This window comes from Spermophilus citellus, assembly GCF_964194105.1.
Source record: "Spermophilus citellus genome assembly, chromosome: 1".
In the NCBI taxonomy this organism is placed as follows: domain Eukaryota; kingdom Metazoa; phylum Chordata; class Mammalia; order Rodentia; family Sciuridae; genus Spermophilus; species Spermophilus citellus.
The window spans coordinates 177,899,833-177,923,106 of NC_138182.1; the positions used below are offsets into that span (position 1 = coordinate 177,899,833).

Sequence of the window (23,274 nt, forward strand, 5' to 3'; positions counted from 1 at the left end):
CTTAGTCAGGAATTATCCCTGCAACGAAAGACAGACTTTGATTTACAAGAAAATAAATTAAAAGTGAAGAACACGTTCCTATTCAAGTATGTGAATTAACAACTGTACAAAGGGCCTTTAAGAACATTGAGCTTTGGCAAAGATATTTACGTTTGCAAACTCACCAATACATTTGATGCCATTCCCCACCCAGCCTTCTCTGCAGCTGCATTTGAAGCTTCCTGGGACATTCAGACAAGAGGCATGCATGTCACAGTTGTGGGCACCAATTTCACACTCGTCCACGTCTGAGAAGCCATAATTAGTAAGAAAAAAAGATTAGACAAAGCTAATTATTTCTACTTTCAAGTGCATTTCTGTGTAGGTACAATTTTAAAGTAAAGATAGAACTAAACAGAGAAAAAATATATATCACTTTAAATTGTTTTGGACTCCAATAAGATCTGAGGTTCCTGAGCAAATCAAACAGGCCTGTTCCTAGAAGACATTGCCAACTTCCTAGTAGGAGTGACACGCAGCAGCAGCTGCCCTTGGTGGGTATGACAGCCATCCTCCACAATATGCAGAGGCCCAGACAACACTTCATGCAGAGGACAGATTACATCAGATTATAGATGTCAGCACAAACCTTATTTCCCAAAAGAGACTCTGCTATTCCTTTCTATGAATATTTATACATATTTTTCATGAAGATAAGAACAAGGCTGACATTTTCCTAAAGGAACAATCAATTCTTTTTGAAAAATACATAATAGTTGGTTATTTATTGATTTATAGAGATTTTGGAAACTATCATTTGGTGTATATGTTTACTTCTTGTATTTACTTGAGAATACAGAAAAATGTTCCCCGGGAATGCTATTTGGAATGTGACCACATATTTTTATCAGTGTGTGTGTGTGTGTACATGTGTGAGCTCATGTACACACACTCATAGTGAGCCTTCAACCAGGAACCTTATCAGACCATTTTGCCGGACGCGGCAAGCAGTCATGCCAAGGGAGCAAATGCTGCCCTGAGGGCCTCTGGAGGCACAGCAGACCCAGACTCCCTCCACTCTCCTGCCCTGTGACAGGACACATGGCCAGCTCCCAGGTGCGTGGCTCAGCCAGTGTGCTGCCAGATAAGTGCCAAACGCCTCCTGCACGCCCCAGCTTGGCCACTCATCAAACACACAGTTGCAGCCTGGATGTGGGAAACAGGTCTAAGAAATGTGAGGGAACAATTGATGTTGAAGATTGGCCTTTGAAACCCAGGAAGCTTGGAACCCACCTGTGCATCCCGTGGTTCCCTTCTTCACTGAATAACCCAGCTGACAGTGGCAAATGAAGGATCCCTTGGTGTTCTCACACTCCCCAAACATGCAGATGTTTGAATTTAGGTCACATTCATTCACATCTGGAAAATGCATTTTTCAATACTTTGGTTAGTATAATTACTCATCAGCATAATTTAAAAACTATGTTTTAAATTAAACAGCATAATAGTAAAACAGAAAGACAAAATTTAAAGTGTAACCCCTTTGCAAGATACAGTATTACAAATTACCCTCTGTCTTTGAAGGGTTTTTTTTTCCTCTAAGTAATTTTCCGTTTTCAGATTCTGTAGTTCTAGTAAAATAATTTGAATTTTTTTAATATTTATTTTTTGGTTGTAGTTGTCAATACCTTTATTTTTTTTATGTGGTGCTGAGAATCAATCGAACCCAGGGCCTCGAATGTGCTAGGCGAGAGCTCTACCACTGAGCCACAACCCCAATCCCAAATAATTTGAGTTCTTAAAGTAACAAAGAATCCTTCCTGTTCTTGTGTTTATGTGTTCATATACGTGTGTGCCAATGTGTCCATAAACATGTGTTCTTTGCTGATGACACCCACCGATGCAGGTTTTCATGTCCATGGAAGCCATGAATCCATCGTAACAGAGACAGCGATACTCTCCAGGAATGTTGGTACACTGACCACCGTCACAGATGTCAGGATTGTTTTCACATTCATCAATATCTGGGGACACAAAGGAAACATCAAATGAAAACAAGGAATGGCTGGCCCCAATCTGAAGTCTTTTCCCTTCATTCCTGTTATTCAGCAGTATCTGGAGCCACGTTCTCTACCTGCACAGGATCTCCCGTCCGGCATCAGGGCGTAGCCCTCGCTGCAGCTGCACTCGTAGCTGCCTTCTGAATTAGTGCACTGGGTGTCACAGCCCCCATTCATTATCATGCACTCGTCGATATCTGCAAAATAACACGCAACCACATTACTTGTGAGCTCTGCTTCCTTAAGTAAAAAAAAAAAAAAAAAGTCAAGATTTTCTCCTTTTTAAACAGAAAATGATGAAATGGCTTTGGACTCCCCCCCCCCCCGCCCCCGCCTCCACATTTGTATTAGTCTAGCACTATGAGCCTATGCTGTTAGTCTTTCTCAGTTCTTTTACTTCCTTTTAGACAAGGCTCTATTTAACTCCAGTATGTGAAGGATAAAAAACTCAGAAATACAGCAACCATGGAGTTTTGGGCATTTTCTGTAAGATCAGCAAGACCTCTCCAATGGTGCCCTGGGAAGCTGCCCCCGTTTTTAGACTCACTTTCAGGACAAAAGATTCCCACAGGCTTTAATACATATTCACTGATAAACTTTTCCTACATGACTTGGAAATGTGAGTTTCAGACCTGTGTGGCTTCATCTTACCTGTACAGCCCTGGCGGTCTGGGGTGGCCTGATATCCAGGATTACAAGAGCACTGATAGGTTCCAATCATGTTCACACATTTTCCATTTCTGCAGAGATTGTCACTCAAGGAACACTCATTGATATCTATAAAAGATGAACAAAATTAATGTTTTGTGTGAAAGCCAAATCACTCAAAAATATCAAATGTGCATCACTGGAGAAGTGGTCTCCTAGGGGGTGTGTATTTCAGGAGGAAGCGATATGATCTGGGGTAGTTCAAGAAAATATCAGAATCTCTATTCCTAACTATAAAAGTGCCACCTAGTACTACTTTGCACAATGATAAATCATGCCCTAGCTATGCTGTCTGATACATAGCTGAATGTACTATTGAGCACGTGAAATGTGGACAGTATGACTAAAGAAGAGTTAATGTTATTTAATTTCAATTAAAATTAAATAGCCACACAGATTACCACATTAGATCATTTAGCACATGCTAGAAATGAAGCTTACTACTATGTATGAATCTACACTGGCACATTCATTTTGGTCTTCATTAGCTGGTCAAGTGTTGCCTACAAAACTTAAACTATCCTGAGGGCAGCCACTAGTTCCACACAACACAAGCATGACAGTGAGCCCTCAATGTGATTGTTTACATCACATTATGTATAGAAGGATTTATAGATTATATTGTCTTTTTAAAAATAAACTAACCCATATAAGATGGGCAAGTGCCTAAAAAACTCATGCAAAGATCTGTGAAATAAAATAGTACTAATACTGCAATCACAAGAAAATGGCAAGAAAACTTCCTTATCCAAGGTACACTATACATTAAAAACAGTGATAAAGTACAGTAATCAGATATAACAAAAGATGAATTTCAAGTTCTCAAAATTACCCAGACAGTATGACATGGGCTTATGCTTATGATCATTAAGTGTATATTTTGTATTTTATAGAAACACATATTTTATATTGAACATTATACTGTAAAGGGGTACAATTTTAAGCTCTAAGATTCATGAAAACTAAATTACAAAATAAACTGAATTTAAGATTCTGAATTTCTATATCACAATATGTTCATCCATGAGTAAATGTCCTATAATTGGCAGTGAAAAAAAACTTTTTGTACTTTTATTTTAAATAAAAATATTTAAAACTTTTAAATTCACCTTTTAAAAATGTCTATTTAGTCCATGACTTAAGAATCATCTTGTTTATTAGCAGAGCAATTTAGATGGCTTACAAGTAAATATATGTATACTGGGGAGATGTACACAAATTATTTTTAAAATGTGATACATAAACTGCTCTATTTTAATCTTTTATTTGCTTATAGTTTCAAAAACAAGTTCCTGACAAGAAAATACTTCCTGGTTAAGTCCAAGTTTGAAAGCCAGTATAAAAGATCACAGTAAGGCCAGAGGCCATGCTATGTTTATGAAAACAACAGTTGGAATGTTCAAAGACCATTGATTAGTGCTCTCCTGTCCCCTGTGTTCTCCCTGCTGATCTCTGGGCTGTGAAGAGACCGAGGTGTTCCTGTAAGAAGTGGGAGTAAATGAAACTCACATGGACACACATGAGTGACCCCTGTGTATACTCATGGATGCTGAGTGGACTCTTGCCTACATGCATGGACAAGATGTTGGGTAGAGGGTGCACCATGCACAGGTGTGTGCACAGATGAACAATCAGGGAGTATCCCCGGGCTATCACCCATTCCATCCTGCATGGAGGATTGGGCCTTGCACAGGGTCCCTCACATCAGCCAGGTGAGTTTGTAATGAAAAAGAGGCAAACCAGAACAATGTCAGCCCACCAAGCACATCACGGAAGCAGCCTGTAAAGATACAGCCTGAAGCCAGATATAAGGAATCTGGATTTCCAACTTGTAATAAGCTAGATTTCACATGCCCTAGGACAAGTTTGGTAGAAGTGATTCCTGATCATTGCCCTTTGTGCTGGGTGGATTTATGAGAGAGGGGACAAACTCACCCACACAGTCCTCGCGTGATGGTGACAGCTCGTGTCCCAGGGGACAGTCACACTGAAAGCTGCCCTCAGTGTTCACACAGGTGCCACCCCTACAAAGGAGAGGGTTACGTTCACATTCGTCAATGTCTGAAAGGTAAAAACGTGAGATCCATTAAAGAACTCTGAGGAAAAAATGTTCACGCATAAAGCACGGGAGGAAGGATATTATCTGAGGTAAGTATTGGCTCCAACGTATGAGCTATGCTTGACAGGAGGGAAACTCTTCTCACTTTTTCTGCCATCAGTGTAAAAACTGAAAATTCTGTTCTTAAAGATAGTAAGCTATCAGTAAATTTACTCATACAAAATGAGATTTCCAAGGCTGAAAATAAACAATATTTGCTTTACATCACCACAGGTTCAGGGTATCATCTGATATTGTCAGTTATTCTGGTGTATGTGCCTTTCATCAAAGTGAAAGAAAAATCTTAAACTCATGACTATCTTCTAAATCCTGCATGTCATTTTGAAAATGAAACTGTGACTTCAAAAGGCTGGGACTACCACATGGGTTTGCAGCATTGCACACATGAAGAAATAGTACAGGATTAGCATGACAGAATACAACTTTTGGGGTTACCATACTATGTCATCCATTTCATTTTATTTATTATTTTGAAACCACAAAGGAATTTTAAGGAAATCTGTTAACATTTTTATTTTACTTTATCTGTTACTGCTGCATTACCATTATTCGCAACAGTGGCATTCATTATGCCATATTTGTACATGCACATAATTTGGTCAGTCTCATTCCCCAGTACCTTCCCTTTTCCTTTCCTCCTCCCTCTCTGAATATGCTTGCTCTATGCTATGATTTCCTACTGATCCCCTTCTACTACTATGATTATTTTAATTGGTGACAGTGACATCCATTTTAAAGGAATCTCTCCTGAGTAATCATTCCCTATGCTGATTCTATGAATAAACAGAATCTGGTCTCAACATCTCACTGCCCTGAAGGTGCCAAAGGTTGGGGCTCCCAAAAGCTATACAGGGCAGATTTTCTGTCTGACACTGAAATCTCTTCTCTCCCATCAGAGCTCCTTGACAAGCCTGCTGCCGGATGCTCTGAGAGGTAAGCCAGAGTGCAGCAAGTAAGCTGTGCTAGACTGGTTTCAAGATCGGCCGGGAAGAGAGGCCATGCTTACCCATGCAGTTCTTCATCATCATGAAGCCACTTTCGTAGCCTTCGAAGCACTCGCACTCAAAGCTGCCCGGAGTATTGACACAGATCCCACTGCCACAGAGGTCAGGAGAGATCCTGCACTCGTCGATGTCTAATCCACACGGTTTGAAAGAAATAAAAAAAGAGAGAATGAGATGAGACGGTGTTAAAGGCCAGCGAGAGGGATTTGCCTTTCCATAGGAAGGTACTGCACATTGGACATACTGGGGAAATCAATGGCTAAGAGGAGGATATGTTTCCAGGAGATCAGAGGCAGACAGGGCCCTAGGCACATTCCTTTTCCCAACTGCCAAAACTGTCACCGCCAACGGGCAGGTGGTGGTGCCTTTTTGCCTTTTAGAGTTCTGGAGTTGTAGGTTTCTCTTTGTGGCTGAGACACAGTAATAGAAGAGTGAACCAAGCAACTGTGCTAGTGGTTGAATGAGGCACATGGTAAATGAGGAGAGACACTTCCCATGTGGAATGAAACCCCACAAGTGACTTGAAGGCACTGCTGGTTCCAGTGCATTAGCCCACAGGGAGCATATAAAGACAGAGCCACTGCCTCTGAGCAGGGGTGGCCAGCGGAACAGAGAGGCACATGCAACACATTAACCTCAAGTCAGACTGAACTGCAAATTCAGGAAGAGCATCTCATTCTCTGAAACAGGAGGAGGGAAGACGGGAGGAAAGGAAAGTTTTATTAGGAGGCTCTATGAGTACAGAACTGGCAATCAGACTTGAAGGGTGATGAGAGGCATGCAGGTACATGCACAGACACAGCAAGGCCTTGGAGGGTGGCCCACTTTGTGTTTTTCTGTGTCACAGTCAGATGTGAAGATCTTTCCTGATTCAGTTTTCAAAAAATGGAGAAAAATGGTGTTTGTGTGTTTGCTACTTTACATATATTGTATAAAAAATCTTCAATAGCAACAACTGTACTTTACAAAAAAATAGTTTTCTGAGAAATCTCCCATATCCATAACTAAAATGTTTCCAAGAAAATGTGACATTTTAAAAAAAATTTGTCACAATATAAAAAATGCTTTTGCCACTATAGTTTTCAGTGAATTTAATTTTGAAGTTTTTTGTCATAGGATTTAAGGATTTAGTCAGTGGATGACTCATGTGTGTCCTCTTGGGTGGGGGTGTCTCAGCCTCTGCTTTCTCCCAGGTTTTAATTCCCCAATTACCAGCCATATTGAAAAAAATGCAAGTACTTTCTTTTAAATAGAAGTCACACATATATGATGAAGCACCTAACAGTATGCAAATTAATTCTCCTACTTTTATCTGTCATATCTGGTGATTGGTGCTGAGCCCTAAGAGGGGCCTATGACACATCCTTTGATGGAGCACGAGCATTGTTTGACTAACATACTGTGGTGGGAGCTTCACTGTGTAAGAGTGTGAACTCTGAAATTAAGTGTCTGGTTAGAAACCTCATCTGTCACTGTGTTTGGGGCCTTGAAAAAAATCATTTAACTTCTCTAGGCCTCAATTTGTTTTTTATCTGAAGAAGAACCCACCTGCAGATTTATATTCGTTAAACGCTAAAAACTGTTTTTCTCATAGAAAGTGCTGCACACGTGTAAGCTATTTTCTGCTCAGAGCTGGCATTTTGGGGGTGACTTGTGAACTGGTCCTTGAAAATGTTGTTCCAACTTTAAAGTAGAGAGGCAAGAGACACAGTATACCTGTGAATGACATTAATGCACCTCGGGGAACAGGAAGTTATAGAGTAGCTGTCTTTGAGGGTAGTCATGGGTGTAAGCACAAGCAGGATGGGTGGGATCACCTAGGATCACTTTATATCTTGTGAAGAATGGGTCAATAATTTTCTATGGAATTTCACATTATATCCCCAAATAAGGCAGTGTTATTAACAAAAAAACGCTGTCTCCTACTGAAGAAAAAAATGCTTGAGATTAATAAATTCACTTGGTTAATGTCACAACAAAAACAAGATGTTGGGATCAGAACTGGAAGAACTCAAAGCTTCTGGGTAAAACTCAGGGTCCAAAGTTGCCTGAGTTAATGGAAGTTGTTTTGCCAGAAGTTACACAATCTAAGTCCTGTATGAGGATGATAAACCCAGTGGTTGTGAAAATGAGGGCTTTAATTGTGGTAACTCAAAGGTAGAAGAACTTGGAGGAGCATGTTCTATAGTAGATAATGTGATATGTCACCCAGGTCCCCTTTCTAGAAAGAAGGACCTACTTTCCCCCTCTCTCAGCTGTGGGAAATGTGCTAGTAGAAAGCTCTCCTCTAAGACAGGCAATGCTTCAGCTAAGACCTGTTTCTCACAGTCACACCTTCTCTTAGCAGCTCTAGCTGAGAAGCCAAGGAGAATATGCACCAAGGGAAAGATTTGGAGGGAAATGGATGGCATTAGAGCAGATTATGCTAAGCGAAGCTAGCCAATCCTTAAAAAACAAATGCCAAATGTCTTCTTTGATATAAGGGGAGTAACCAAGGACAGGGTAGAGATAAGAGCTTGAGAAGAAGATTAACATTAAACAGGGATGATAGGCGGGAGGGAAAGGGAGAGAGAAGGGAAATTGCATGGAATTGGAAGGTGAGCCTCAGGGTTATACACAATTACATATAAGAGGAAAGGAGGGGTAGGAGAAAAATTATATAAGTGGAAGAAACGATTTATAGTAGAGGGGGTGGAGAGAGAGAAGGGGAGGGGAGGGGAGGGGAGGGGAGGGGGGATAGTGGAGAATGGGATAGACAGCAGAATACATCAGTCACTAGAAAGGCAATTTGTAAATCAATGGAAATGTAACTGATGTGACACAGCAATCTGTATACAGGGTAAAAATGGGAGTTCATAACCCACTTGAATCAATCTGTGAAATATGGTATATTAAGAACTATGTAATGTTTTGAACAACCAACAATAAAATAAAAAAAAAAAGAAATTTACATATGTGGCTCTTCCAAACGAGAGAGCAGAAGTCAAAACTGTAAAAGAAATGGCTACTTAAAAGAGGGGTGAGAGGTAAAATAGGAAAAGAGGTTGGCACATGTTGGAGGGAAAACAGAAAGACTGAAGAAAAGTTCTGAACTGTTTATAGGTTGAGCAAAAGGGACTGTGAAGAGGAGGAGATGCTAGAGCCAGAGGAGTTGAGCCTTAAGCAGGAGCAGGAAGGAGAGTGAGGGTGGAGGACTGAACTGCAAATCCAGGAAGAGCATCTCATTCTCTGAAACAGGAGGAGGGAAGACGGGAGGAAAGGAAAGTTTTATTAGGAGGCTCTATGAGTACAGAACTGGCAATCAGACTTGAAGGGTGATGAGAGGCATGCAGGTCAAGTGACGTTTTAGAAGTGCTGAGAGATACGGGAAGCAGCTTTAAGAGGTGCACAGGTGCATTGCTGAGCGCCCATTAGGACTCGGCTGAAGGCACAAGTAGGAATCTCAGGCAGCTCTCCTCACACTCTCCCAGCAAAAGTTCAGCAGCCCAGAGTGGAAAAATCCACAGTGAGGGGATTAGGGATGTGGCATTGGGTAAAGCAAGAAGACAAGCAGAACTTGAGAGGACCCAGTGGACAGCTATGGAATACTCAGGAATCACCTAGCCTGGGTGGGTACAGGAAGGAGCTAAAGGGGACATTCCAATGGACATCAGGAGGGAAGGTGGGAGAAAAGGGAAAATTTCAGAGACTATGAATGAAGAGAGTTCTGAAAATAAGATCTTGGGGAAAAAACAATTTGTCATATTATCTAATACAGAAATTTTGAGCTTCATAGCTTTCAAATGAAAGGGAATGGGAATGGATGATTATGGATAGTGACTGACGTCTAATTAGTAAGAGTACTATTCACAGATGAGTAAGGTAAGTCACAATTGCTCCACCATCAACTTTAAAACTTTTAATAGTATGCCCTTCAAGATTATGTAATTATTGTGGATTTAATGGCTACATTCTTTAGTCCTCATATATTTTGAAAATCTTATTCCTGCATATAAAACAAACAGCATTTTGGTGCTAGTTTCAGATGTCTCACAAGTTTATTTGGAGAACTGACTTATGGGAAAAGAAAAATAAAAAGCTACAAGTTCCCAGGGAATGGGCTTTTGAAGGCAGTATTTTCAAACAGAGCAAAAGACAGAAGGCCAGGGATTGCCAAATAACACAAAAGAACAATCTCACCTGTGCAGTTCCTTTCCTCCATGTCCAGAGCGAAGCCACTATTGCAACGGCACTTGAAACTTCCAATTGTATTTCTGCATTTTCCATAGGTGCACATCCCAGGAAAAGCTTTGCATTCATTGATATCTAAAAGAAGACGGAAGCCAAATTTGGAGCTGGCTGATATACACAAGGAGGTTCATCATTTAAGTTAAAAATTCATCATGATGGAAAATAATAATAATGTACCTAAGTAAAAACGAGGGCCATCAAACTTTGAAATGATCTATCTCATTGATAACCAATGTAAAAGTTTCTTGTGTGAAAAAGATACTCTATTTTTAACAGAATTCTGATCCCTTTATTTCTGACTGTTTTATGTAGTAAGGAGGGGATACAGATCTTTCTGCTACTGAAATAGCTGTCAGGGTCACTTCTCCAAAGGCCATGTGAAGGAAGGCAGAGGGATCACAGAAGGAATGAAAAGAGCAAGATGAGAAGTCTATTTCTAGCTTTTCTTCAGGGCCATCTTACATGAGTAATTGATATTCCCGGGCCATTGGGTGCCCAGAAATCATGTCCCTAAAGCAAAACCAATTCTCAGAGGGTGTAGAGGGTGTCCTGCTAGTGCAGAGGAACCAGGGCACCGCTGGCAGTTACCTTTGTAAAATGGCCTCCCAGTGAGAACATCCCCTCGGTTAGCAAAGCCAGGTCCCCGGGGACATAGGGCCTCAAACTCCTTGGTCCCAGGTTTGGGACATTCTTCACACTCAGTGCCCCAGGCTGCCCCCACAGCACAGCAGCAGGCATCCATGCGGAACTTTCCAGGAACTGGGTGGATGCATTCATCTTCATCCCACTTCAAGTAGCACTGCTCCATACGGATATCTACGCAGAGAGATCAGAGCTTGAGAGTGCTGACACCTCACAAAACGCTCACATACCTAGTGTCCACTCAGCACCAGGCATGAGACTGGGCCCTGGAGATGCACTGGTGGGCGAGACATGTAGTCCTTGAGCTCCTACAAGGGACTCCATAATGGGAGTCACTTAGGAGAGCAAAATTGGGTTCCTCTTCAGCTTTCTTACAAGAAAACTTGCAACAGAAAAGGTCTCCTAAGGACATGACTCTTTTTGTTGTCTCCTATAACCCCCCTTTTGTATTGCTCACATTAGAAAGAGTAATTTTAATGCCAGATTCCTCTTGTTCAGTGAATTGCTCAAAGTGGCTTTTGAGCAGTCTTGACCAATCCTAGTCATAAAACAGCAAATGCTCAGTTGCAATCTATTTTCTAATTTCATACAACTATTAAAATTGCTGTTTAAAAGAAAAAAATACAATTTACAGGGTTATTTTCCCCCGAACAATCTACTTTGTGCAGCATGATTTTGCCCTAGATTATGTAAATCTTCTGTATTAAGGAATCAAACAATTTGCTTAAATGTCACATTTTCCCATCAATTTCAAAACATACCAGTGTTTCAGGGTTTAGTCTGTGCTAGCCAGGATGAGAGGATATCAGTAAATAGCCAACAGGGTCAATATGGTGTATTAACACTTTAAAGTTCATCTGATAGCCAACTGAATTGGTGGTAAAGCTACAACCAAACATTCAGCTGTTTAATCACAAATATAGATCAGAATGATAAGGTTATGAGTTTAGAAAAGGTCATTCTTAATTAAATAACACAATTTATTTGATAAGAGAATTTCTAAATATTAAATCAATTTTTGAACCCAAAAAAACCTGTTTAGCAGAGGAAAAGAGATTCCTGATGGAAATTTAGACAAATAAATTAATGTTTGCTATTTTAGTTAATGTCAATAATTCCTTCAAGTCCTCAACCAAAGGTAACATCCACTTGAGCAACTGTCTTTAACGTAAAGTTATACACTTCTAATTATTATAATTAAAAAGTCCTATTTTAAAGAAGTAACTGTGATAAAGTTTTATTTTGATTCTGTAGACTAGACATAAGCATTCACAGCAGGTAATTCTGCCTTATATATGAACATTAAACTAATCAAGAATCACATTCTCTACCAGTATAAAGAGTGACAATAATCCAGTGAGTCATATTCCCACAAGGCTCCGGGTCTCAGTTACAGCTAGCTCCATTCAACACTGTCACTCAGGAAGTCAGGCTCTTCACAAGATGGGAAAGTTTCATATAAGTACCAGTATCCTGAGAACTGCAGCCTGAGACTTACTGTTTCTAAGGTCATTAAAGTGATTTTTCTCAAGAAGCCATTCTGGGATTAAATTGGGGAGAGGTAGATGTTTGAATTTAAGTATGAAAAAAGTTATGAGAGCCTGGAAGAGCAATCCTAGGTCTTTACTACAAAGATTCATATTGATATTTACATCAGGAATCAGAATAGACAGAAGATGGGCCTCATAAGCTCTGGTTTACACAGAAATTAAAATGTCAGCTTGGAAATCTTTGGATGGTATGTGTGCCACCATCTGCTTCAGTCTCCACTGCTCTTTTAAATTAGCACTTCAGTCATTTATGTTACCTGCCTGGCTTCCCCAGGCATTTGGGATCACTGATTTAAAAGATGCTCAGTCAGAGTAATTTACCACTACTTTTATTATTAGATATATGACATTTCCATATGCCAATATCTTGAAACTTCCTCACATCCACAGACAGAATAGTAAATGTAGCTTAATCCCAGTAGTGACAAAAACAAGCATAAGGATAAAAAAAATCATGTATATTGATTTAAAATATTATAAAGGCTCTGGTTTTGAGTGATGTCACTGGAAACTGATTTTGCTGAGTGATAGTTTATAATCAACATATTTTCATATACACTAATCCTGAGTTTCTAAAGGCAACGTGATTTCATTTGACCATGCAAATACAATTATTTTGTCATCTTCAAAAGATGCCTTTTTTTCTAAACATGGTACCTAATTTAAAATATTTAAAAATTGGAAAAGTATATTTTATTCTTCTACTTTGCAATCAATGCTTTCTAAATAATTTCATGTTAATGTATACCATGTTTTCTACCCAAATTGAAATATGCTATCAAAAATTAAAGTGAAATGTGTGTTAACTACAGTAACCAGATAGTATGGTACTACAAACTTTATTTTCTTACTACTGATTAAAAAAAAACACTGATATGAAACTGTTAAATGTTAATATTACCATTGCTAATACTCTGCCTACACTCTTAAATGTCAAAAATGAACCTACATAAAGATGTTTTGAAATGAAAAATTTATTGTTTCATAGCTCATGGGAAAAAAATCCCTTCAAATGAAAAACTGTTGTTTACAAAAAATATGAAATTAATAGGTTTATTTTTCCATCATGAAATTCAAGTTTAGTAATGACACTGATAAAGAATAAGGTCAAACTGCCATACATAGAATATGGTGTTGAAAAAAGATTCCTCAGTTTAGATCTTTATAATATAAAGCATTAAGAAAATTTAAACTCTGAAGTGTGGAAAGGAAGAACCAGGACCTGTCATTGTTTTCAAACAGAAACAAATAATAAATTTCCCCATTGTCCAAAGGGTACAGCTGCAGTTAGCTGGTAACTGCTGACTTTTTAAAGTGCTGGTCTACATTTATTCTTCTGTGTTACAAACATACATAGTTTTCTATTAACTCAGTATGAAAGACTGAACTTGCCTGAAGTATCTGATTAAAGAAACAAATTTAAAAGATAGTTTTTTTTTTTCTTGTGGTTCTGGGGATTGAACCCAGGGCTTTGTGCATTCGAGGCAAGCGCTCTATCAACTGAGCTATATCCCCAGCCCCAAGATAGATTTTTGAGTAGTACCAACTTTAGGTATTAAGCAGAAAATATTTTACTTAAATACATTCATTTGAAGCAACTTTCACCAGACTCAGTGGTTTTGGACGGGCCACTAAGCAAAGGACAAGAAAATTCAGGGCTAGTTTCATGCATAAAATGCATGAGGGCACGAGTCTTACCCAAACACACACGTCCAGTTCCATCCAATGTAAGGCCTTCCGGGCACTCACAATGAAAAGACCCTTTGCTATTGACACAGCGTCCATTTGGACAAACGCCAGGAAACACCTCACATTCATTAACGTCTGCAGGGAAATGGAGTGAGCAGAAGGGTAAAGAAGTCACAAATAGGAAAAACAGGTGCAGTTGCACTTCCTGTATAACATATTCAATCTGCAATATAATGTGGATTATTACTTGAGTTAAGCAGAAATATTCCACAACCCAGCCACCAGCTCTCCTAGGCACCAGCTGTGAAAACGACCACAGCCTTGCCTAACCATAAAACAGCCCAGACATGCTCCTCTGCCAGCTGTTCTGTGCCTTGGAGGCTGGCGATGTCCTCAGGAAACTTACCAACTGCATAAAGAGGAGAAATGGGAAACCCCAAGCTGCTTCCCCCAAGTACTGTGCTAAAGCATTTGTTGATTACACTATTTTCATTGAAATTTCAAGATTTCTGAAGGTAAAAAATATTTCCAAAGCATGAGAGTGAATATCAACTTTATGATACTGCTCTGAAGATTTACATCATCTAAGATTTCACTCACCTTCACAAGTGACACCTTTAATCCTAGCAAATCCTCTTGCACAAGCTGTATCTGTAAGAACAATAGGACAGACTTTTACTTCATTATAAGAGGAAATACAACTATTCTAAGCTCAAGAAACAATATGACAGAATTTTAAATTGAAGGTGGAGCTTTAAAGGCTGAAGACTCCAGCTCTCTCTTTCTTCAATTCAGTGGGACAGGACTTGAGTGGTAACTATACTGGCAACGACTTGTATCAAGATGTTCCCTACAATTCCTCTTTCCTCGTATTGACAACTGAATGACAAGTAAGTAAAGGACTCAGGAGAGCCAGAGTCATCATATTCTACTGGGATACGTGCAAAGAAAGGATAGTGAAGGATACAAACAGCTACTTAGCACCTGGATTCAAACCAATTCCCTTCCTTGTCTAAAAGAACTGAAAGATCAGCTTCTACTATGAGGAAAAACCAAATGCATGTTTCAGGAGGTGAATATCTTTAGCTAGGAAAGACAACAATGTAGGCAGATAGATGAGCTCTTGGTCTGCCCTGGTAAGAAGCACACAGTGACAAATTTAGAAGCCCAGAAGCCCCTAGTCTGCCACCTACCTAGTTCACAGCGCTCACAGGGGCTCCCCCAGGCAGCACCCAGGGTAGCACAGCATTCAGATTTCAGAGTGGCTCCGTTAATGTTCACTTCACAGCGGTTGTCCTGGATGTTGAGCCAACAGGTCCCTTTCAGGCTGTCTGAAAAGGAGTAGGAAAGGTTGGAGAACTTGTACCTCCAAAGAAAATGGAATTCCACCGAGTACACCAAAGGCGTGTGTTACAGTGTTAAAAAAATAAGAAAATCAATTTTTAAGGCTTTACTAACGTGTCCCTTGAAACACATGAACAAGCATTTAAATATGGCATTTTACATACATGTAAATGACTATACTCCACACATCTCACAATATGGCAATAATACAATTATGTCTTCTGACAGCCTATCGAGGAGTCATTGTCACCCAAGAAACATAGTTCACTGCCATGAAGACACCATCACTTGAGTAAAAAATATTCATAAGATTTATCCTTTGTGATAAATGCTTTGATATTTAAAATTTTATTAAATAAAATTCCTCAAATGATTTCCTCTCCAAATTTCCCACCAAATTAATTACATACGTTCTGTATTAGAGAAACCAATATTTCTTGAAACTGAAAAACTTGAAAGAAAAAAACCGTAAGAAATAAAGAAGGAAATAAATAAACATCACCTATAAATCTACCACAAAGACATCCTCAGGGCTAATACCTGATGTATTTTCTTTTAGGCATTTTCCTATGCATGTGTATATAACCTTTAGTTCAAAAAGTAATATATGTTTATGGTAAATCTTCGGAGGAAAGAGAGAAGTATAAAGAAGATCAAGAATCACCTGGCATCCAACCATTTTAGATATAACCACCCTAACTTAAGGGTGTCTCCGTATCAAATGTAAGTTCCTGCTTTTGAATGTAGAGTTATCTAGTAAAATACAACCTTACTTTGAAATTTTACTCCAGGTGCATTACGAGCAGTTAGTAAACCTGCAGGTGTCGTAACAGTATTTCAAACAAATATTAAAATACTGTTAAGTAACTGATTTTGAAGCAGTGATAAGTAACCCAATCAAAGTTGACATGACAAAACACCAACTGGATACACACACATGAAGCTTTCTTTATAGAACTGTGGTTCTCCATTAAGTGTTTAAGGCTCTTGTTAAAATGCAGATCCACATCTCCAGATATGCAGCCCAGACACCTGCATTTTGACAAGCTTCTCAGGTGATCCTGATGCAGGTCACGCAGAAAACACAATTTCAGGTTTTGATCTTAAGAGTGTACTATGGCACACAGATGAGGAAAATAACAAGGTGTATTTCTATAGCATTTACTCTAAAACTAAGTTTAATAATAGGTTCAGATAAAGTTTACTTCCACATTCAATAATAAAAACAAATAATAACTCTCACAAACCCAGAAAGGGAGTTGTGATGAAAGTGGCAGGTCTTGATGAGACCGGCACTGCAGCCAGGAGGAGGCTGCCACAGCCCAAACCCTCGGGAGCAGAGGTTGAAATGAAACAACTCTCGTCTTGACTGGATATGAGAAGTTATGGGGCAAGGGTATGCAAAGAGTTGGACGGTCACTTTGCCTTCTTTCTGGCTGGAACATTTACTTTTGTGTACAATTGTTCACAAGTGAAAAAGGTTTGCTTGATAATGCTTGTGTCAAGTCCCAGCTACAGGCTCTTTACCAGCTCACACCTGTGTATTCTGTAGCACAGAGGAAGCAGGTGCTCGTGGAAGACCACCGCAAACTTAAGAGGTCTTTCACTGATCCAAATTAGTTACTGAATTATCAAAAAACTAGTTGGTGACCTTGGGTGTGATCATTTTAAGTAAGATACAATAATAGGAACTGCTAATATTGACAAAGGCACTATTCTAAAGGCTTTCCATCTATTTGTTTATTTATTAAAACAGCCATATGAGGTATGTGCAATTTGCAGATGAGGAAACAGAGGGACAGAGAAGTCAACTCATTTACTCAAGGTCACTCAGCTAGTATAGGATCAGAATCAAGATTTGAATTTGCAAGCTCTGTTCTGTAGCACCACACCTATTGGTACTGAATCAACACTTGAAAGTTACAAGTCATTGGAAGCCCCCCTCTCATTTCTCTTTCTCCTTCTTTCCCTGTCTCTATCTGACTCTCTTTCTTTTACACACATACACAGGTATGGCCAGAGTTTGGTTAAGAACTCTGAAAAAAGAACTGGGCACGGTGGTTCATGCCTGTAATCCCAGGGGCTCGGGAGGCTGAGGTAGGAGGATTGTGAGTTCAAAGCCAGCTCAGGAAAAGCCAGGTGCTAAGCAATTCAGTGAGACCCTGTCTCTAAATAAAATACAAAATAGGGCTGGGGATGTGGCTCAGTGGTCGAGTGCCCCTCAGTCCAATCCCCAGTACAAAAACAAACCAAACCAAACAAACAAACAAAAACTCTGAAAACCAAATAAACCAGTAGTAGTTGGAGAGACACTGTTACTTTAACTGAGATGGTCAGAGAAGTCCTGACTTATAATGTAACATATAAATAGAAAATAAAAAGAATAAAAATTTGTGGCAACCAGCCACAGAGATTAAATACAGCAAGTTTCACATGGGCTCATGCTGGATGGGTATGAGCAAGAAGTAGGCTGGGGTGGCTCAGGTGGACGGGTGGAAGGCAGAGCAATGGGAGACAGAGACAGCGTGAGATCATGACGGTAACACACACTTTGGCAAAGATCTGAGCTTTTGCTCTGAGTGAGTGGAGAAGCCAAGGTTTTTATAGTCAGGGTTTCCAGACAAGGAATGACATGTGCTGACTTATGATTTAAAAGAATTACCCAGTGGCTATGTGGAAAATAGACTCTAGGGTAGCAAGCATGGGTGGGGGAGGAGGGACGTACGAGGTAGAGGTTACAGTAATAATCAGGGTTGTTGGTAGCAAGTGGTTGGAATAGCCATCAACTTCAAGGGTTTTGAAAATCAATAGGTTTTGCTGATGGATTTGATGGACAGTTTGAGAAGAAGAAATTGAGGATGATGCCAAGAATTTGGGGTGTGGGAGTTGGAAGAATGGAGTTGCCATTTGCCAAGACAGAACTGTTTCTAGGAAACACAGGTTCACGCCAAAAGATAGGAATTTGGGTTTGGACGTGTTATGTTTGAGATGTCTAAGCAGTCGTCTGCACTTGGATGTCTCAAACAGCTGGAATTAGTGGAGAGGTTGAATATGGGGTGATCAATTTGAGAGTCAAGGTAGAGGCCATCTAAGGATGAGCGCCCGCCGAGAAGCAAAAAGGTCCCTGGACTGACCGGTGGGACCTGTCAGGTTGGAGGGGAGGCTCACCAAAGGAAATGGAAAAAATGAGCCAGAAAAGTGAAAGGATAAGAAGAAAGCTGTGCTTCGGAGGCCAAAAATGAAGCACTTCCTGAGAAAGAGCAAATGCTGGATGGCCAAACTCGGCTAATAGTTTAACGTGGAGAATGAGAATAAGCTGTTGGGTTTGATCACAGGGTGGTTATTCCATACAAGTGGAGGACAGAGTGCAGACCCCAAAGATGAGGGAGTGTGGGTTATACAGAGCCATCAAACCAAAGTAGTGTAATGCACAAAGGTAGTATCAGTCACGGTTATTGTTCTATATTTAATGATATCAATTGTAATACAAAATAGTCTTTGAAGTATTTCAGAATAATTTAAAGTGAATTTTTAATTTGGAAGTTTGAAGAATAGATTCTAAATCCTTACATATTTCTAGTATTCAAATACCTCATATGTAATCTAACTTTAATGACCATATCATTAAGTTTTTGTTCCTTTCGAAATGTAGAGACCTGAACCCTGTGAAAGAAAGCTCTAGGTTAATCAACACGAGTCACTGATAGTCCTCTAAAAACACATACATAACTTTCCTCTGTATATTTTACTATTTTCTATTCCATTTTTTCCCCTAGGATGTGCTTTTTTAAAGGAAAGTTGATAAGATCATGTCTAAAATTTTAATATACTAGGTAGATTTCTCTCTGAGTAGTTTTAGGCTGGGATATTCAAATTCCATCATAATGAATGAAAGAATGGCACTGGCTGGGAAGAAAATATGGTGTTGCTTAGTTGTTGGCAAGGGGAAGAATGACATAATGACTTGGGAATTAAAAGTCTCTGTTTCATTAACAACTCTAAGGCCAAAAGGCCAAAATAATAGAAGTCTATACAATGAAGCAAAAACCAAGATAAAACTTGGATGCTCAAGTGGCATACAGACTTAAGATTTCTGACACACTAATCTACTAATGCTGAAATTATCTCCTTGGCATAATATAATGACTCCACTCAGTTGGAAATTGTGCCTTAGCAAAAATATTTCTGCCCATCCAATCTGTGCCCTAACTCCCACCAGGAATTCTATAAGAAAGTAGTGCCTCAGGCACTAATATAGAGACCTGAGGAAGGCTCAGATTTCAGCAGCTGTACTTCCCCATCTTCCACTGGGAGATGCAGAAATCCATACTTCCAAAGAGAAGGTTTCACTGATAATTTTGAACTTGGGTCATTTCTAGTCATTTCACAAACAGGTATCCTGCCATCCAATGATTAACATCTTTAAAATGCCATTATCTTTAGCAAGTATTAAATTGAAAATTCATTTTGGCTAAGTAACAAACAAAATATTCCCCAATCATTGGGCACTATGTAAAACTAAAATAGCTTCCTATTTGAAATATATATTTAGTTCACTTTAAAGGTAGATGCTAGCCAATAATATGAATTGTGGCATGATTAGAGAATGGAGGCATTGCCCCTAGTAGCAGGGAAAAATCACCAACAGTCATTTCCTTTAAACATGCTGTATTTTTTTCAAATAGTAATATGTCAGACAATCTTGTTCTACAAATATCTTATGTCCTTATCCAGAAACAACTTTATGCTTTGAGATGTATTAAAAGATGCTAGTTTAGGAGTTTTGGAATCTTTCTCCTTAAAGATTTCCAAAAGTAAGAAAATACTTATCTTCCCTTCATTGGAATTCATTCATTAGATTTATGATTGATGAAAAAAAGAAAACATAATAAATTCCCTGTATATGTTTCAAGTTTAAAATCTTAAAATTCTTGTCCTGTTAACTAAATCCAAATTCCATAACATTTTTGTTCATGATAGAAGGTTGTTTACAGAAAGTATGCAGTAGGGATTTGATTGTATTGTTGCCTAAGGCGTTTTTAGGGTAATGTGTATACATATGTCTGTGGTATGGAAATGCTTATAACATATAGCATATCTACTTATATGAAAGGAATACTTTGTAGAATCTAACAAAATTTAAAAGAATGCCTAGTTTATACAAATATGCTTTTCTCGCATCACGTTATGTTCTTGCTAAGAGGTATGTGCTTATCTTTGCAGTGAAACCGAAACATCAATACCATGTATGAATCTTACCGATACAGATCAATCCAGTGGAGCTGAGTTTGCTGCCAGGCGAACATTCACAATTGAAAGATCCAAGGTTGTTCCTGCAGGCTCCATTGACACATGGGTTGCTTTCACATTCATTTATATCTGCAATCCAGAAGGAAAAGATTCTGTTAGAACTGCCATGTGTTTCTGGAAAATATTATTCCAACAAGTCATGCTATGCCAGAATGTCTGGTAAACTTGGCTCTTGTAATTTTAATATGGATCTACAAGGCATAAAGTGAATGGGGAATGGAGACATGCATTTTACAGTGTAAATACACATCTACATGACTGGGGACTCAGTAGGACTACAGGGAACAGCCTATTTGGAAAGGGTTCAGTATGTGCTCTTTCAATACATTACTCCAACTATATAAATTGGATTAGTTTCCCCTGTAAGAGAATGTAATTCCAGGTGCAACATGCTGTGCACAAACAAATGTCAATCATTTCTGTCATTTACGGTTCTGTGAGGCTTTGAAGACAAAATGTAACAATAGTGGCTTTGATTTCAAACCCCTAGGTATGAATCAGGAAGTAAGGGCTGAAACTTTCATACTGGATTCAGAATTCTCCTCTAGTTCTTATCCACCTTTTTCTTTTTTTGTTTTTTTCACATTTATAAGTTTAATCTGGTGAGTTTTTCAAACAACTAATTTTGGCCAAATAAAAATCAGAAAAAACTATAGTTGCAGCTGGGTGCTTTGTTGCATGCCTGTAATCCAAGCAACTTGGGAGGCTGAGGCAGGAGGATTGTAGGTTCAAAGCCAGCTTCAGCAACTTAGGCCCTCAGCAACTTAGTAAGAACTTGTCTCACAATAAAAAATAAAAAGGGCTGGGGTATGGCTGAGTGGTAAAATGCCTTTGGATTCAAACCCTGGTACCCATTGCCCCCACCCTACGACTCCCTCCGCCAAAAAAAAAGGGAAAAAAGGAAAAAAAGAAAAACTATGTTTGGAAGTATAGCTCAGTGCTTGGCAAGTACTTAGCATGTGCAAGGCCATGAGTTCAATCCCCAGGGACAAAAATATACAAAATAGAAAAACAGAAAAAATTGATAAAGTGTAAGTAATTGAATTCAATATGACTCTATAATCATTAATCTGATTTAAGCAAATCATATATCCACAAGCTAATTCTTGCTGATGATTCAAAGCAATGACAGTATGCCTATGTTCTCAAGAGGTGACTAAAGAAACTTTTCAGCCTATAAAGTAAAATAGCTTAACATAAGTTAATGACAGAAGAAATGCAAGCTTCAGTTCAATAGTAGAAACAAATCAAAGACACTTCCAGCATAAATTCAAACCATTTGAATTTGAAGAAGTGGCTCAGACATTTCTTTCTCTACTTGGTGAATTATCTGAAACAGGTTGAAATACTTCAAGCCTTTTTATGATGAATAGAAGGGTTTTTGAGTTCACCAGAATACTTTTTCTCCCCAAAAGATTACTTTGAATTTAATACAAAGTATTTTGCTATACTGAAGAAAATATAAACAAATAACTGGAAGATGCAAATGCTTATTATTCTTGAATGTCTGGAGTCAAATATAAACTAACAGGGCAGGGCTCACAGTTGATTTTTAAGTCAGTGAGCTTGAAATGCAAATTTAAAAAACTGATGTAGAAAACAAGTACTGTTACTTCAAAATTACTAAAGAAGTACCCAGATACAAATTTAATTATGAAAATACAAATTGATGAAATATGAATGCATTTTGCTTTCAGATTGTTTGTTGTCTTAATGCAAAATATAAGAGCAGGTTATATTATTATAGCACAGATTTAAAATAAAAAACATATTCCAGAGTATTGAAATTCTTTCATACAAATACAACCTAAAAAAGGGAAGCAGATAACTAATCTGAAAATATATCATATATAAATCTCCTATTAATTTCACTTGTGAGAAGCCCCCCCCAAAGAAAAAGGTAAATGTCACAAATTTTTAAAATCTCTATTTTACATTAAGCAATGACAAACTCAAAAACTGCAAACATATGCAATGACAACTACAAATATCAACTATTTAGTTTTACTTTAAATACAATGTTTTTATGTTATAAATGTCATGGAACCAGGAATTGAAACAGTTCACTGTACATTCCTGGAAATAAACTTCAAAGCACATCTGGTTTACATTTAACTAGTTATGTCACTGGAAACACAATCTAAACCACAGTACTTGCTGTAAAAATTTTAACTTTCACAGACTCTCAAAGCTCAAACAAAAAAAGTAAAATAAAGATTTTGTAACTTCAGTCTGAAATATAGAGCACCTTTCCTCTCTATTATTACTCCAATTTATTATATATTTAAAATAGTTTGTTGAAAACATGAATGAAAAAGTTCATGAAGAAGGCAAATATATACAGAGAAAGCTAGAATCTTCAAGGAATCTGCTAATAATAATAATTCCCTGTTTAGTCCTTGGAAATTAGTTAAGGGGGAATAGAATGAAGAGAACTGCTTTAGGCAGAGAATTCACAGTTCGCATGCAATAGTGGAAATCAGGAGACCCAAAGGAAAAAGAGATTAGAGGCCTGTGGGTCTATTTGTTTTTTTCTGCAAAACACTTAATAAAATGAAAATGCATATAACTTAGTGGGTAAAAAGTGTAGAAATAAGTTATTTGGATAGGTTTCCCATGATAAATCATTTTTATTTCTG

General features: G+C 38.5%; 1 protein-coding gene across 1 annotated transcript in view; it reads right to left on the bottom strand.

Annotated features, from left to right (window-relative positions):
* The window catches only part of FBN2 (fibrillin 2), a 214,492-nt gene that overhangs the window by 54,719 nt on the left and 136,499 nt on the right, over positions 1-23,274 (bottom strand). The window contains exons 20-32 of the mRNA XM_081281769.1: positions 20,585-20,704; positions 15,175-15,312; positions 14,582-14,632; positions 13,991-14,116; positions 10,689-10,916; positions 10,050-10,175; positions 5,873-6,001; positions 4,683-4,808; positions 2,691-2,816; positions 2,114-2,236; positions 1,878-2,003; positions 1,273-1,398; positions 165-287 (exon numbers count right to left, since the gene is read on the bottom strand). Of these exons, the coding sequence (XP_081137895.1) occupies positions 165-287; positions 1,273-1,398; positions 1,878-2,003; positions 2,114-2,236; positions 2,691-2,816; positions 4,683-4,808; positions 5,873-6,001; positions 10,050-10,175; positions 10,689-10,916; positions 13,991-14,116; positions 14,582-14,632; positions 15,175-15,312; positions 20,585-20,704 (1,668 nt within the window). The remainder of the gene's footprint in view (positions 1-164; positions 288-1,272; positions 1,399-1,877; positions 2,004-2,113; positions 2,237-2,690; positions 2,817-4,682; positions 4,809-5,872; positions 6,002-10,049; positions 10,176-10,688; positions 10,917-13,990; positions 14,117-14,581; positions 14,633-15,174; positions 15,313-20,584; positions 20,705-23,274) is intronic.